The sequence below is a fragment of the Arachis ipaensis genome, chromosome B10 (assembly GCF_059453495.1).
Source record: "Arachis ipaensis isolate K30076 ecotype BB chromosome B10, ASM5945349v1, whole genome shotgun sequence".
NCBI lineage: Eukaryota > Viridiplantae > Streptophyta > Magnoliopsida > Fabales > Fabaceae > Arachis > Arachis ipaensis.
In genome coordinates, this window is record NC_142435.1 from 4,660,798 (window position 1) to 4,671,667 (window position 10,870).

At 38.2% G+C, this 10,870-nt stretch overlaps 2 protein-coding genes and 1 non-coding gene across 4 annotated transcripts; all 3 read right to left on the reverse strand.

Annotated features, from left to right (window-relative positions):
- Window positions 1–66: 66 nt before the first annotated feature.
- Window positions 67–6,920, reverse strand: LOC107622171 (callose synthase 11). Of its 2 annotated transcripts, XR_001616111.3 has the most exons (3): window positions 1,188–6,894; window positions 697–901; window positions 67–327 (listed from the first exon to the last, which is right to left on the reverse strand). XR_001616111.3 is itself a non-coding variant. In XM_016324061.3 (2 exons), exon 1 carries the CDS (start codon window positions 6,510–6,512, stop codon window positions 1,191–1,193), a length of 5,322 nt encoding a protein of 1,773 aa, XP_016179547.1. In that variant the 5' UTR covers window positions 6,513–6,920; the 3' UTR covers window positions 537–901; window positions 1,188–1,190. The 2 variants fall into 2 exon arrangements, 1 of the variants encoding a protein (XP_016179547.1); XM_016324061.3 differs by lacking the exon at window positions 67–327 and having other exon boundaries at window positions 537–901; window positions 1,188–6,920.
- LOC148578988 (small nucleolar RNA J33) lies at window positions 3,468–3,550 on the reverse strand. The gene has a single exon (XR_015899261.1). It is a non-coding gene; the product is annotated as a small nucleolar RNA J33 (small nucleolar RNA).
- A 1,341-nt stretch (window positions 6,921–8,261) lies between the features above and the next one.
- On the reverse strand, window positions 8,262–10,291 carry LOC107624377 (putative 2-carboxy-D-arabinitol-1-phosphatase). The gene is made up of 7 exons (XM_016326875.3): window positions 10,021–10,291; window positions 9,773–9,930; window positions 9,412–9,531; window positions 9,228–9,327; window positions 8,922–9,061; window positions 8,756–8,835; window positions 8,262–8,599 (listed from the first exon to the last, which is right to left on the reverse strand). Exons 1-7 carry the CDS (start codon window positions 10,175–10,177, stop codon window positions 8,473–8,475), a joined length of 882 nt encoding a protein of 293 aa, XP_016182361.1. The 5' UTR covers window positions 10,178–10,291; the 3' UTR covers window positions 8,262–8,472.
- Between the last annotated feature and the right edge of the window lie 579 nt (window positions 10,292–10,870).

The window sequence follows — 10,870 nt, forward strand, 5'->3', positions numbered from 1 at the left end:
TTTAAAATAAATAATAAATAAATTCAAAATGTTATCTGATACTAGAGGTTCAAACTTCATGGTCACTAGCAAAAGGTTAAGAATTTGAGATTTATATATAATAATTTTAACGTGTCCAATATTTGCAGCAGCTGTCAAACGAAAGTAGAAGAGCCTAGAAAATCAATGAAGATGTGACAATGAAGTATATAGTTACATAAGGTTGCACTCTAACAAGATGTACAGCAAGTTGATTGATAATTATAATACTCTACAGAATATTGGGTGATTGTACATAAGCTATCACTATTTCGAAGAGAAGGCTAAGCCTGTTTGAGAAAGCACAACCTGAAAAATAAATGCCAAGTTTTGAATTAGAATTCTATTAAGAACTGTTAGAAGAAATATTTTTTGCAGGTAAGTTTCATATACCATCAACTAATAACAATCATACATGACATAACTTCAGGTAGAAAAAAGCGCATAAAAAATCAATCATGCAGTTTCTTCTGTGAATATTGTAGCAATTAGCAAAGAGAATTGAAGGAGAATTTAGATGGCCCAAAACGGAGTATTTATTCATTCAATAAAACAATGGCCTTCACATTCAACATGATTTATCAGCATTTCAACAGCAGCTACATGACTTGTTGCTTAACTGAAATTGATTGAAAATGAAGCTATGAAAAGAATCTAGTGCTTTTGGTCTGTACATACATGGGTTTATATGTAGGCATCCGTTCATCATGGTTACAAACAGTCAAAGTCGCCACCTGATGCTAGTGTCTAGTTGTCCATAACCTTCTCTCTATTTCTTTTACAGGTCCAATAACATGTTACAGGATTCTTGACAAAACTACGTGGGCAACTACAGAAACCCATCTCTCACCAGCAATGCCGTAACCTTTGTCTTTGGTGTGACCTGCAAATGCATATTATCAAACTAACGTAAGCAAAACATACATATTCGTATATTACTATCTAAATACCAAAACTTCCAAGTTACAATTTTGTAGTTCATGCTTTCAGGGCTAGTTTCAGTTTAATTGGTATGATTCAACTTCAGAGTACTACTACTAATTAGCATAGACAATATCCAAGTATCCAAAGATAATACTACTAAAAGACAAAATTAACGAATGAGTATACAAATTTCACTAAGTATAAAAATGATTTGGACGGAAAAAAAAGATATCTCATCACATTACATTTTAAGCAGACTTCTTGCCAGTAAGTATTCTAGATATCTGAAGACCCCTGCTGAAGGCTTCATTGAAGAGAATCCTAGTTTGCATTGATTGAAATCCAGGTAACCATGAAAGCACTGCCACAGGAGCCATAACAATAATCCCAAACATCAAATCATACAGCCGGGCTAGGGAAACCACAGTCTCCCATATCATAGTAGACTGTAGAAATGGTCTGAGCACCAGAGCAATTGAAATCATTCCCCAGCCAGTGGGAATGAACGCCATCATGCTTGTGATAAGATCAACAAATTTGAATTTAGTGAACTCTAGTAAGAGAACAAGTACAAGAACTGTGACCACAATCACTAGAAACTGAACCAGTCGATAATATATGTGCTCCTTTGTAGCATATTTATCCCGTGCATATGCCATGATAATATAAATACCAACAACCACAACCATGTATATCCACGACAGCAAGTAGACACTTATACTGGTATTGCCATTTGCAATGCCTAGCTGATAAACGATACCATACTGAAAGAAGAAGAATCGAATATCTAAGATGATTTCCAACAGCTTTCCCCAGATACCTGTTGTTCTCAAATGGTCTTGTTCTTCATACCACCATGTTTCCCAGCTATATTCTGCCTTCTTGAATGGGCCACCTGGATACCATATCCAATTCATAAAATCCTCAAAGTCATATACTGTCTTCAACCAATCAAACCCAGAAGGATTAAAAACAAAGGGGGACATTATCCAGGAAACTACAAGAAACCAACTTGAGATCGTCATTGCTATGTACACAAAAGTATTCTTGGCCAATGGACTATGAGATGCATATACAATTAAAATAACTCCAAGTTCAATAGCCTTCACAAAATGGCTTCGTGCATATAACCGATAGTTCTCAGCAAAACTTTTGTGCTCCACCACAAAACCACGACCAGTGGCCCGGTACTTTGCACCCCCATGAAGTATAGTGCGACCAAAGTAATGGGAACGGGTTCCCAAGGAAAATGTATAGAATAATGATGCAAGCTGCAACTGCATCGTCAAGAAATCCCACACAGCTGGAAGGAATCCATGCTCAAGAGTGTTCTCCACGATCATTGGCAGAGCAGTGAAAAGACCAAGCTGGATTATAAACTGCTGATTTATGACAGCACCAAGGGCTTTATTGTTGGTAGCATTATTCATGGCTTCCCCCTCAATGCCACTGAGAGCCATATAAAGGCGGCCCCAAAGGAAGGCATAGACTGTCAGTACAATAACCATGGAGTTGAAATAAAATCCTACAGTTGTATAGAACACTGAGAGCATGCGAAAGAAGTCCAATCTATGGCCCAGCCGGTAAACATCTCTGCTTAGAATTTGCTCACCGTTGCCACTAGAAACCTTTGCTTCAAACATGGATACCTGATTCAAACCAACATCTCTTCCTTTGCCTACCTGTATATATTCATGATGTGTTACATTGCCACCGCGCAGTGTACAATTGAATCCAGCAAAAATATCTTCACTGATATTGATGACTCTAGAGGCCTTGCTCACTCCACCCCGACCTAAGAACCAGAATCTATCAAACACATCCGGGTGACCATAGTGCATTCTTACTTTCAAGGGGTTTGCTAAAACACGCTGGCCTAGTGTCACAAAACTTGTCTCTTGTGCTGACATGAACCAAGCAAGAGATGAAACAGAACCAGTGAAGATATTCTCTCGGACCCCCAAAATTGTTGGCTTCCTAATACCATAGTGGATGTTAAACTCCTCCAACAAATTTCGCATTTTGAGAGCCTCCTCAAAATAATTGTCCTGGTTCATATCAATGGTCTGAACTGCATCACCCCGTGTAAAGATTATTGCATGATTCTGATTCTCTGGCTTCCCTTCTCCGAGTTTCAAAGGTCCAGGCAATCTGATCCGATAAATTTCAACCTCACTCTGCAATTGCTGATCATATTTAACAAGAACAGAGTAATATTCAGTTTCATCCCTCCCCAAAGAAACCTCATCAACATATGCCACCCGAAGGGCCTCATTATTTTGCATCAAATACAATATCTCTTCAGCACGGGGATTTTTTTCTGCCTTGTGGCGCCCATACAGCTGGCAGGCCAGCACATATGAGAATTTCATCAAAGCACTCCCATATTCATGTCCCTTGAACAACAGGGCCACACTGCTATCTGCCCTCCTGAGATTCCGTGCAGATGGAGGCCTATTTGAGGATAGGTCATTCAAACTGCTGTTATGATTTGTTGGATTATGTGAACCAATATGTTCTGATCCCTGTCTTATGTCCATCTCAGAGGCTGAATCAAGAAAGGAAAGCATCTTCAGGGCCCTATAATAATACATCATGCCCCGGACTGTGCGAGATAATGTTTGACCTCTATAAGATACCCAAAGGCGAAGGTCCCTTGCTTTAGCTGTCCAGATATCATCCTCATCTTCCAAGCCTTCTCTATGCATCCTTTCAATAAAATTTCTCCATTCATCCTCATAAATCCTCTGCAAATAGTATAAGGTAGTGACACCGTCCTCGTTCTCCTTGCGGAGAGACTCTTTGCTATAGACAACTTCCTCATCATAATACGGGGTCAAAATACTGAAAGCCATCATTTTTTCAACTTTGGGAGCACGGGGCATGTTCATAAACAAGGAATTGCTAAAGAAAGCAATCCGTCGTCTTGCCTCAAGATTCAAAGGAACATTGTGCATTGAGTCTCTGGAAGTAAGAATTGTATGCAACCGTCTGAGCTGCTTAATGAAAACTGTATCTTCAGCGTCTGGAAACTGAATAGCATTCTCAAAGAGCAATTCTGGGTCCTCAGGAACCAGACCTTCCTCCTTCAGTTGGGGGATGGACTTCTTCACCCTCGGGAATGATCTCACACACAGCTCATACAAGGCTTGCAACAAATTTACAGCTCTATCCAGATTGATCTCTGGTTTCAGCAATAGCTGAACAAAATCGCTCACCTTTTCATGTATCCTTGGTAACAGAGACATTCTGTAAGCTTCTGTTAACTTGCCCATCTGAATGTAGGTTTCTATCTCCCCAAATATATTATTCACAATGACGGACTCTCTTTCAGCTTTAATAATTGCACGAAACAAATATTTAATGCTATCATAAGCTTCAATGACAGCACACCGGCGATACTCATTCTTGCATATCCTCAACCAAAGGGACGTATCAGACTCATTTTCCAGCTCCTTTGCCTGACTGAGTGCCAGCAGAAGTTCATTGCAGAGAAGGAAACAAGGCCACCGAATAACTCTAATATTCCAGCAATTTGGCGGCAGTTCCAAGAGCTCAAATTCTCTATCACTGATGAGATCTTCCTCCCTGAAAGTAATGATAATCTCATTCCATATTAAGGCAAATCTAGTAGCCTCCACTTGGCTTGATTCAATCTTGGTGTAGGGTCCACCAAGTCCATAACGCAGTCTGAACCGGTGGATGGCATCACGAAGCTTCTTTATGGGTGATGCTTTTTGACTTAGAAGCCTCTCCTCTGGCATCAGATTGAACTGCAATGCACTTGCGAAGAACTGGAACCTAAGTCTGAGTTGTGAGATATTCCGAATTTCACCCAGATGTGAGAACAGACCAATGGTGGCACCGTACAAGGAAGAGAAAATAGAATACCATATCTGCAGATCCATGAAGTAAATCAGCACAACAGGTAACCAAAGCAAAACAACCGCTGTTCTGTTGGTTTTACTGAAAAACTCATGCCATTTGTAATGTTTCATCCTAAGCTTCAATAGAGCCTTTGTTGGTGCAACTAAAGGTTTAATCTGAATAAAATAACTGAAGGAAAACTTTGAAACCAATACAAGAACCCAGAAACAAGTATACTTTATATTATCTACAAGCCCTTGTCTCACACCACGACCCACAAAAATCCGAGTATGAAACCACCATGTCAAAAAGTATACAATACTCCAGTCTAATTCCTCGATGAAGTTGCGTAACCACGGCACTATGAAAAGTACCAAGGCCAACAGTTCTGGGATGAGAAAGAAAAGGACAGCCTTGAGAAATGTAATGATCCTCTGATTTGCCTCATCTGGCCAATCTCGATTAGAACCCTTTGCAATCCAAATCATTGCATAAAAGACAGAGAACAAAACAGTCCAAGTTATGGCAGCCATGCCCTTCAGTACCATCCTAACTCCAAGCCATTTAGTCTCCCTAGTAACCATGCTATACTGAGTCCCAGCATCAAGCACCGACTGAAGCAACCTTAGCACACTCCAAGTGATAAACAAGGTCAACATCTTTACCTGGACATCCCTCCCCTCCAATGCATCCCACGGATACTCAGTCCCCTCCCAAGCAACAATGATTGCAGCCTGCAAGAACAGAATGAGCATGACCCAAAGCCTATCAAAGCTCTTATAAACATTCCAGAATGACCTCTGCTCCACAAATCCGGTCTTCCCGACGCGCTTGTTCTTCGGAGTAGTCCCAAAGAAATTGCACTCCAAATTCAATGGCCACTGAAGCTTCTTCAAGCACCTCTTGCTCCAAAAATACTCATTAATATCATCATAGTTCCTCCATGCAGAGTGAGGAGCTTTTCCATTCCTACTGCTATCAACCTCAGTCTTAACAGTATAGTAAATAGGCATAACAACAGACTTCAAAAAGGCACAATCACCAGAAATAGAAGGTAAAAATGGACGACCAGTGTCAGGGTCTATGTGCTCATCAAGAACATAGTTAAGCTCTTTTGCCATGAAATGAAAGATATAAGAAATACACTCGGGAGCAAAACGAAGGTTACCGGACTCTCCCCAAACAAGGAGGAAGAGGCAGACATAGAGAAGCTCGCGGCGGAAGAGATCGTCAGGGGTGCGGCGCCGGGGGAAGATCACGTTCGATTTCATGCCGAGGTAGGAGCACCATGCTGTGTAGTTGCGGAGGAGCTTCCGCCGGAACTTCTTCAGAACGCCGCTGTCGAGAGCGTCGACGGCGGCAGGCGGCGGCTCCAACCGCATCTGCGAGTTGGCGAGGTGAAGAACAAGGTGCTCCCTCTGGTTCCGAGCGTTGTCGTTTTGGAACCCGAAGAACAACCTTAGCCAGTCGAAGAGGTCCATCTGCGGCTCCCTTGGTATGTACGGGTGCTCCGGTAGGTCGCCAACGGCACGGAGAGCCGCTGCGGCGGCGCGAACTTCCGGCGACCTCTGGGAAGGGTGGTCAGCAAGGACGTCGTGCACCGGAATAATGTTGTAGACTGAATTCACCGACGGAGGTGAAGGCGGCGGTGCGTAGTTCACGCCACCGCCACGCACGGCGGAGGGACGCTGTCGTAATTGCATTGGAAGCTAGGAAGTAGGAACCTGTCTAAACTACACCGTTTTTGAAGTCATTTCTCGTTTCCTCGAAAGAGTTAGTTCAACTTCTTCTCTCCAATATCTCGTGGTTTTTTGGTTTTCTGAGTTTCACTATTTTCCCGTTAGCTATGGCGGAAGGAGTAGAGTGAGCGAGTGTGCGAGGAAGGAGAAGTAGACGTACACGAAAAAAAACTGATCCTTCTCTTTTTTTTTACTTTTTCTTAATCTGACACCTTCACGCGGCGGGGAGCCGCGGTGATTTCCACGCTCCCGTTGCGGTGGTTGGTTTATACTGGATTACTGGGGGGTTTTAGTTTCTAGTGGGACCCGTTAGCAGTCTTAGCACCATCATTAAAAGTTGCTGAAACGGTTTATCAATCGGGTAACTAGTAACAATGAGTTATGTGGGATCCTGAATGAGATTCGAATCATGGTTGTGATGATTAGGAAATGGACGGCCCTGATGAAAGCGTTTGAAAATGCGACGTTATAGGTGGTGGCGTGCGGAATTGAATGGAGAGTACAGTGTTTATGTTACCAACAGAGACAGGGACCGAGGGAATCTCTGCCTTTGAGTTTGAGATTATGGGTAATTTTGTATTTTTTCATATTGATATATTGCGTTTGTTCCGTGGCACGTGCGACACGTGGGGAGCTGCATCAGCATCTCTTTGTTTTTTCGTCTCAAATAAATGCATGATCATTGTTCAATGTCCATACTCCATAGAGTTCTTTTTGATAAATTTGTCAATAAATGTTAATTAATAAAGAGCCTTGGGTTCACTTATCTGGCTCATTAGTAGGGTTTTTTTTTTTTTTTTTGTCACGTTACCACTTGGACTTGCTCATATTATATTATCATTATGACAAGTTTGGTCTTAATCACTTCAAAGCCATCCTTGAACCACTTACTTTTTAAAAATTATAATGGAGTGCTTTGCTGAAATCGAATATGTGCCAAAAGCATATCATAGCGATATCTTCTTTTGAGTAATTAGTCTTGTTTTGTTTCAAATGGAATATTTTGTTTGGCCCTACCAAAACTTACGACTGTAGATAATTTGGCTGAAAATTAAAATCGAATCTCCTCATATGTCTTTGTGAGACAAGGAAGAAAAGGGTTAAAAATATGGTTTATGTTGCGTGCCAATATTAACAGTCAATATGCAATCACATAGTCCATTAAGTGCACTCAGTTATACTATATGAAATTAATTACAATGTCTGCCTGAATATTCTCATGGATCAAAGCCTCAACACGGAGCCCACCTCCCAAAAATAATACTATAAAAAAAGATAGGAGTTCAACATTGCACATGCATGTGTAAGTAACATTGGAGTTTTTTTATTTACATACACCGTTCTCAATTATTCAACTTACTATCCTTAGACAAATAAAAATAACAATTTGCTTTAAAATCGCTATGATATTCAACTACTAATTATGTGTCTTATTAGAAAGTGTACCTAATTCAAATTCAAATCTTAATTATAACTAAAAAGTTGATATATAAAATCGATAAGGAAAAGGTGTGTGTTAGATGTAATTTACCAAAAGAAATTCTTGCATGCTCTAATGAAGGATTTTGTATGTACTCCTTGTTTTTATCAACATTTCTTCTTTTCATCTTAAACGCGGAATAGAAAATATATTTACCACTACATTATTGTTGGCACTCAATGTAATACCAATCGTTATCATATTAAATGTTAAATTTACAGAAAATCTAATACGCTTGCAATGGACATCATTAATTTATACAAATTATTCTTCAATTCCTCTTTACATGAAATATACATCAAAGAGAATGGTTACATTTGTAATTAAACTCGAAAAAAAATCTAACATTAAAAGATCGGTGTTCTTTGTTCAATACTTCAATTAGTAGATTGAAACGTGGACAGAACACAATTGCTATTATAGACATGATCATTGTACTATACTTCAGCCATTATAGACATGATCACTGTACATATGAGCAGTAATATTTAGACCCTCAAGCATTGCTTCTCCTCTGGTGTTGAAGTTGAACGCACATATTCCACCATTGTTGATATCAATAGAACGAAACCTAAATATTTTTATCAATGTCTACTCGTCAATATAATTGAGTAATGTTGATGTACTATAAAAGAGTTTTAGGTAATAATGATTGAGCAAAATTAGCAATACTTTTTTCACTAAACTTAAGAGTTTAAATATTTAATTACGTGATCAATAATCTTACCTCTCGGGACCAAGGCCTAAAGCAGTGCAAGTTAATGCTCTCAATATAGATTTGTGAGTTATGATCAGAAAACTTTCTCCCTGAAGAAGGCAGGTTTTCTTAATACTCTGTCAATTTTAAATCAATACTTGCAAGAGGGAATAACGTTAAAAACGTAAAATCTTACAGGTGATAACAAGATTTCCTTCCAACAAGCTCTTGCAGCACCCCATAGATCTCGCACCGGATATCTACCATTCATGACAAAATTAGCTGGATCTTCTCTCCAGGTTATGTACTCTTTCGGATATATTCGCTTCGCATCCACTGCCTCCAAATTATGAACATACTGATTTAGCTTAGACACAAAGAATAGTAGGTAGTCAACAATGTCAAAAAAATATTATCATACAGCTTTTAATGGTTGAGAACCATGTCAAAAAAAAATTGACCAAATAATAATAAATAGATTTAGTTAGAGAGGTAGTCACACCATTTTTCATGCCTTCAAGGTGATATAGAGATATCTCTCTAAGCGAATCAAGGTAAATCAATGGTTTTTCTCTCCCTTGCCATATAATTTCAGCGGTTTGCTACATCAAACAACACGAAGATTTATTAATAAACTCATGATCAAAATTAGCATAATTGAGAATTGAATTTCATTGGCACCTAACTTTAGCGCGAGATATTGGACTTGCAAAACACTGGTCAAAGTACAAATTTTCCAAGGCTTTCTTGCACCTCTCTGCTTGCTTCTCCCCGTCTTCAGTTAGTACAGACAAATCTGAACTTCCCTGAACAGTTGAACATACATGCTTAATTTAATTATAACACTGCCAGATGCAACAAAAGAATGTTCCACCTAAAGCATCTAATCAACAAACTAAGACATCAATCCTAGAAACACTTTAGAATTACTCTAAATTTATAACTATTCTCCTATACATAGTTGTACAAAATCAAGACACAATGAACAGAAAATTAATTCATGCATTGGAAAGTGAAAACCGATAAACTCAAAAGTAGAAAATAAACCTGGATCCTACTTTCTGCATTCCAAGTACTAAGACCATGTCTTAGAATCATGACTTTCTTTGGCGAAGCGATTAACTCATTTGTTAGGGAAGCTGTTCCTTTGGTAAAATCATAAGCCCCACCAGTTAAAGACAAATTAATTCTAGTTGGAAGTTTCTCTGCAATAATGACACACGTTGTATTAGAGGTAATTGGAAATTGCAAGTTATAAGCGTATAAGAGTGAAAAGAGAATATTTGAGGTGTCACCTGATGGAGTAACCTCATGACTTGAACAACGAATTGGGAGAGATAAGATTGAAGGGGTACGAAGAAGCTGAACTTTGAAAGAAGAAGAAGAGAAGAAAGACAAAGAAGAAAAAGGAGAACTCAACACAAACCCAGCACCGAGTATTTCCATTTCCATTTTCGATCACAATTCAGAAGCTCATGTTCTGAGCTTTGCGGACCATAAAATTTCAATTCCTGAGATATATCCGAAAAATATCTCCCTTCCAATATATAATATCTAGGATATGTCTTCTCTATTTGTTTGTTTGAGATCGTACAATTTTATAATTGTTATTTATGTGTATTATGTTTATTATAGTTATCTAAATTATTGGTTCTATTAAGTAGAATAAATTAAACAAAAATAACTAACTATAAATAATAATAATAATAATAATAATAATAATAATAGTAAAATTTATATAAAAAAATACTAAAAAATTTTGAAAAATTAAATATATTTAAAAAAATAACATATTTAATAAAATAATGGTCTCATTAGATAGAATAATAATAATAATAATAATAATAATAAATGAAAAAGTCTAGGGGACCAGCAATTTTGTTAAATTTTGGCCAGTATGTAACCAGCAAAAAAAAAGTGAGCTATTGGATAAAATCTCACACTAATCTCACACCATTAAAACCATCATTAATGGCTATTTGATGGCTACAAATCACAAAAGTTGCTGACCCCTAACATTCCTCATAATAAATTATAACGTACTAAAAAAGTACTAAAAATATCAAAAAAATATTATATAAAAAATTAGAAAAATTAAATATACTTAAAAAGATAATATATTTAATAAAATATTTTTATGTATAT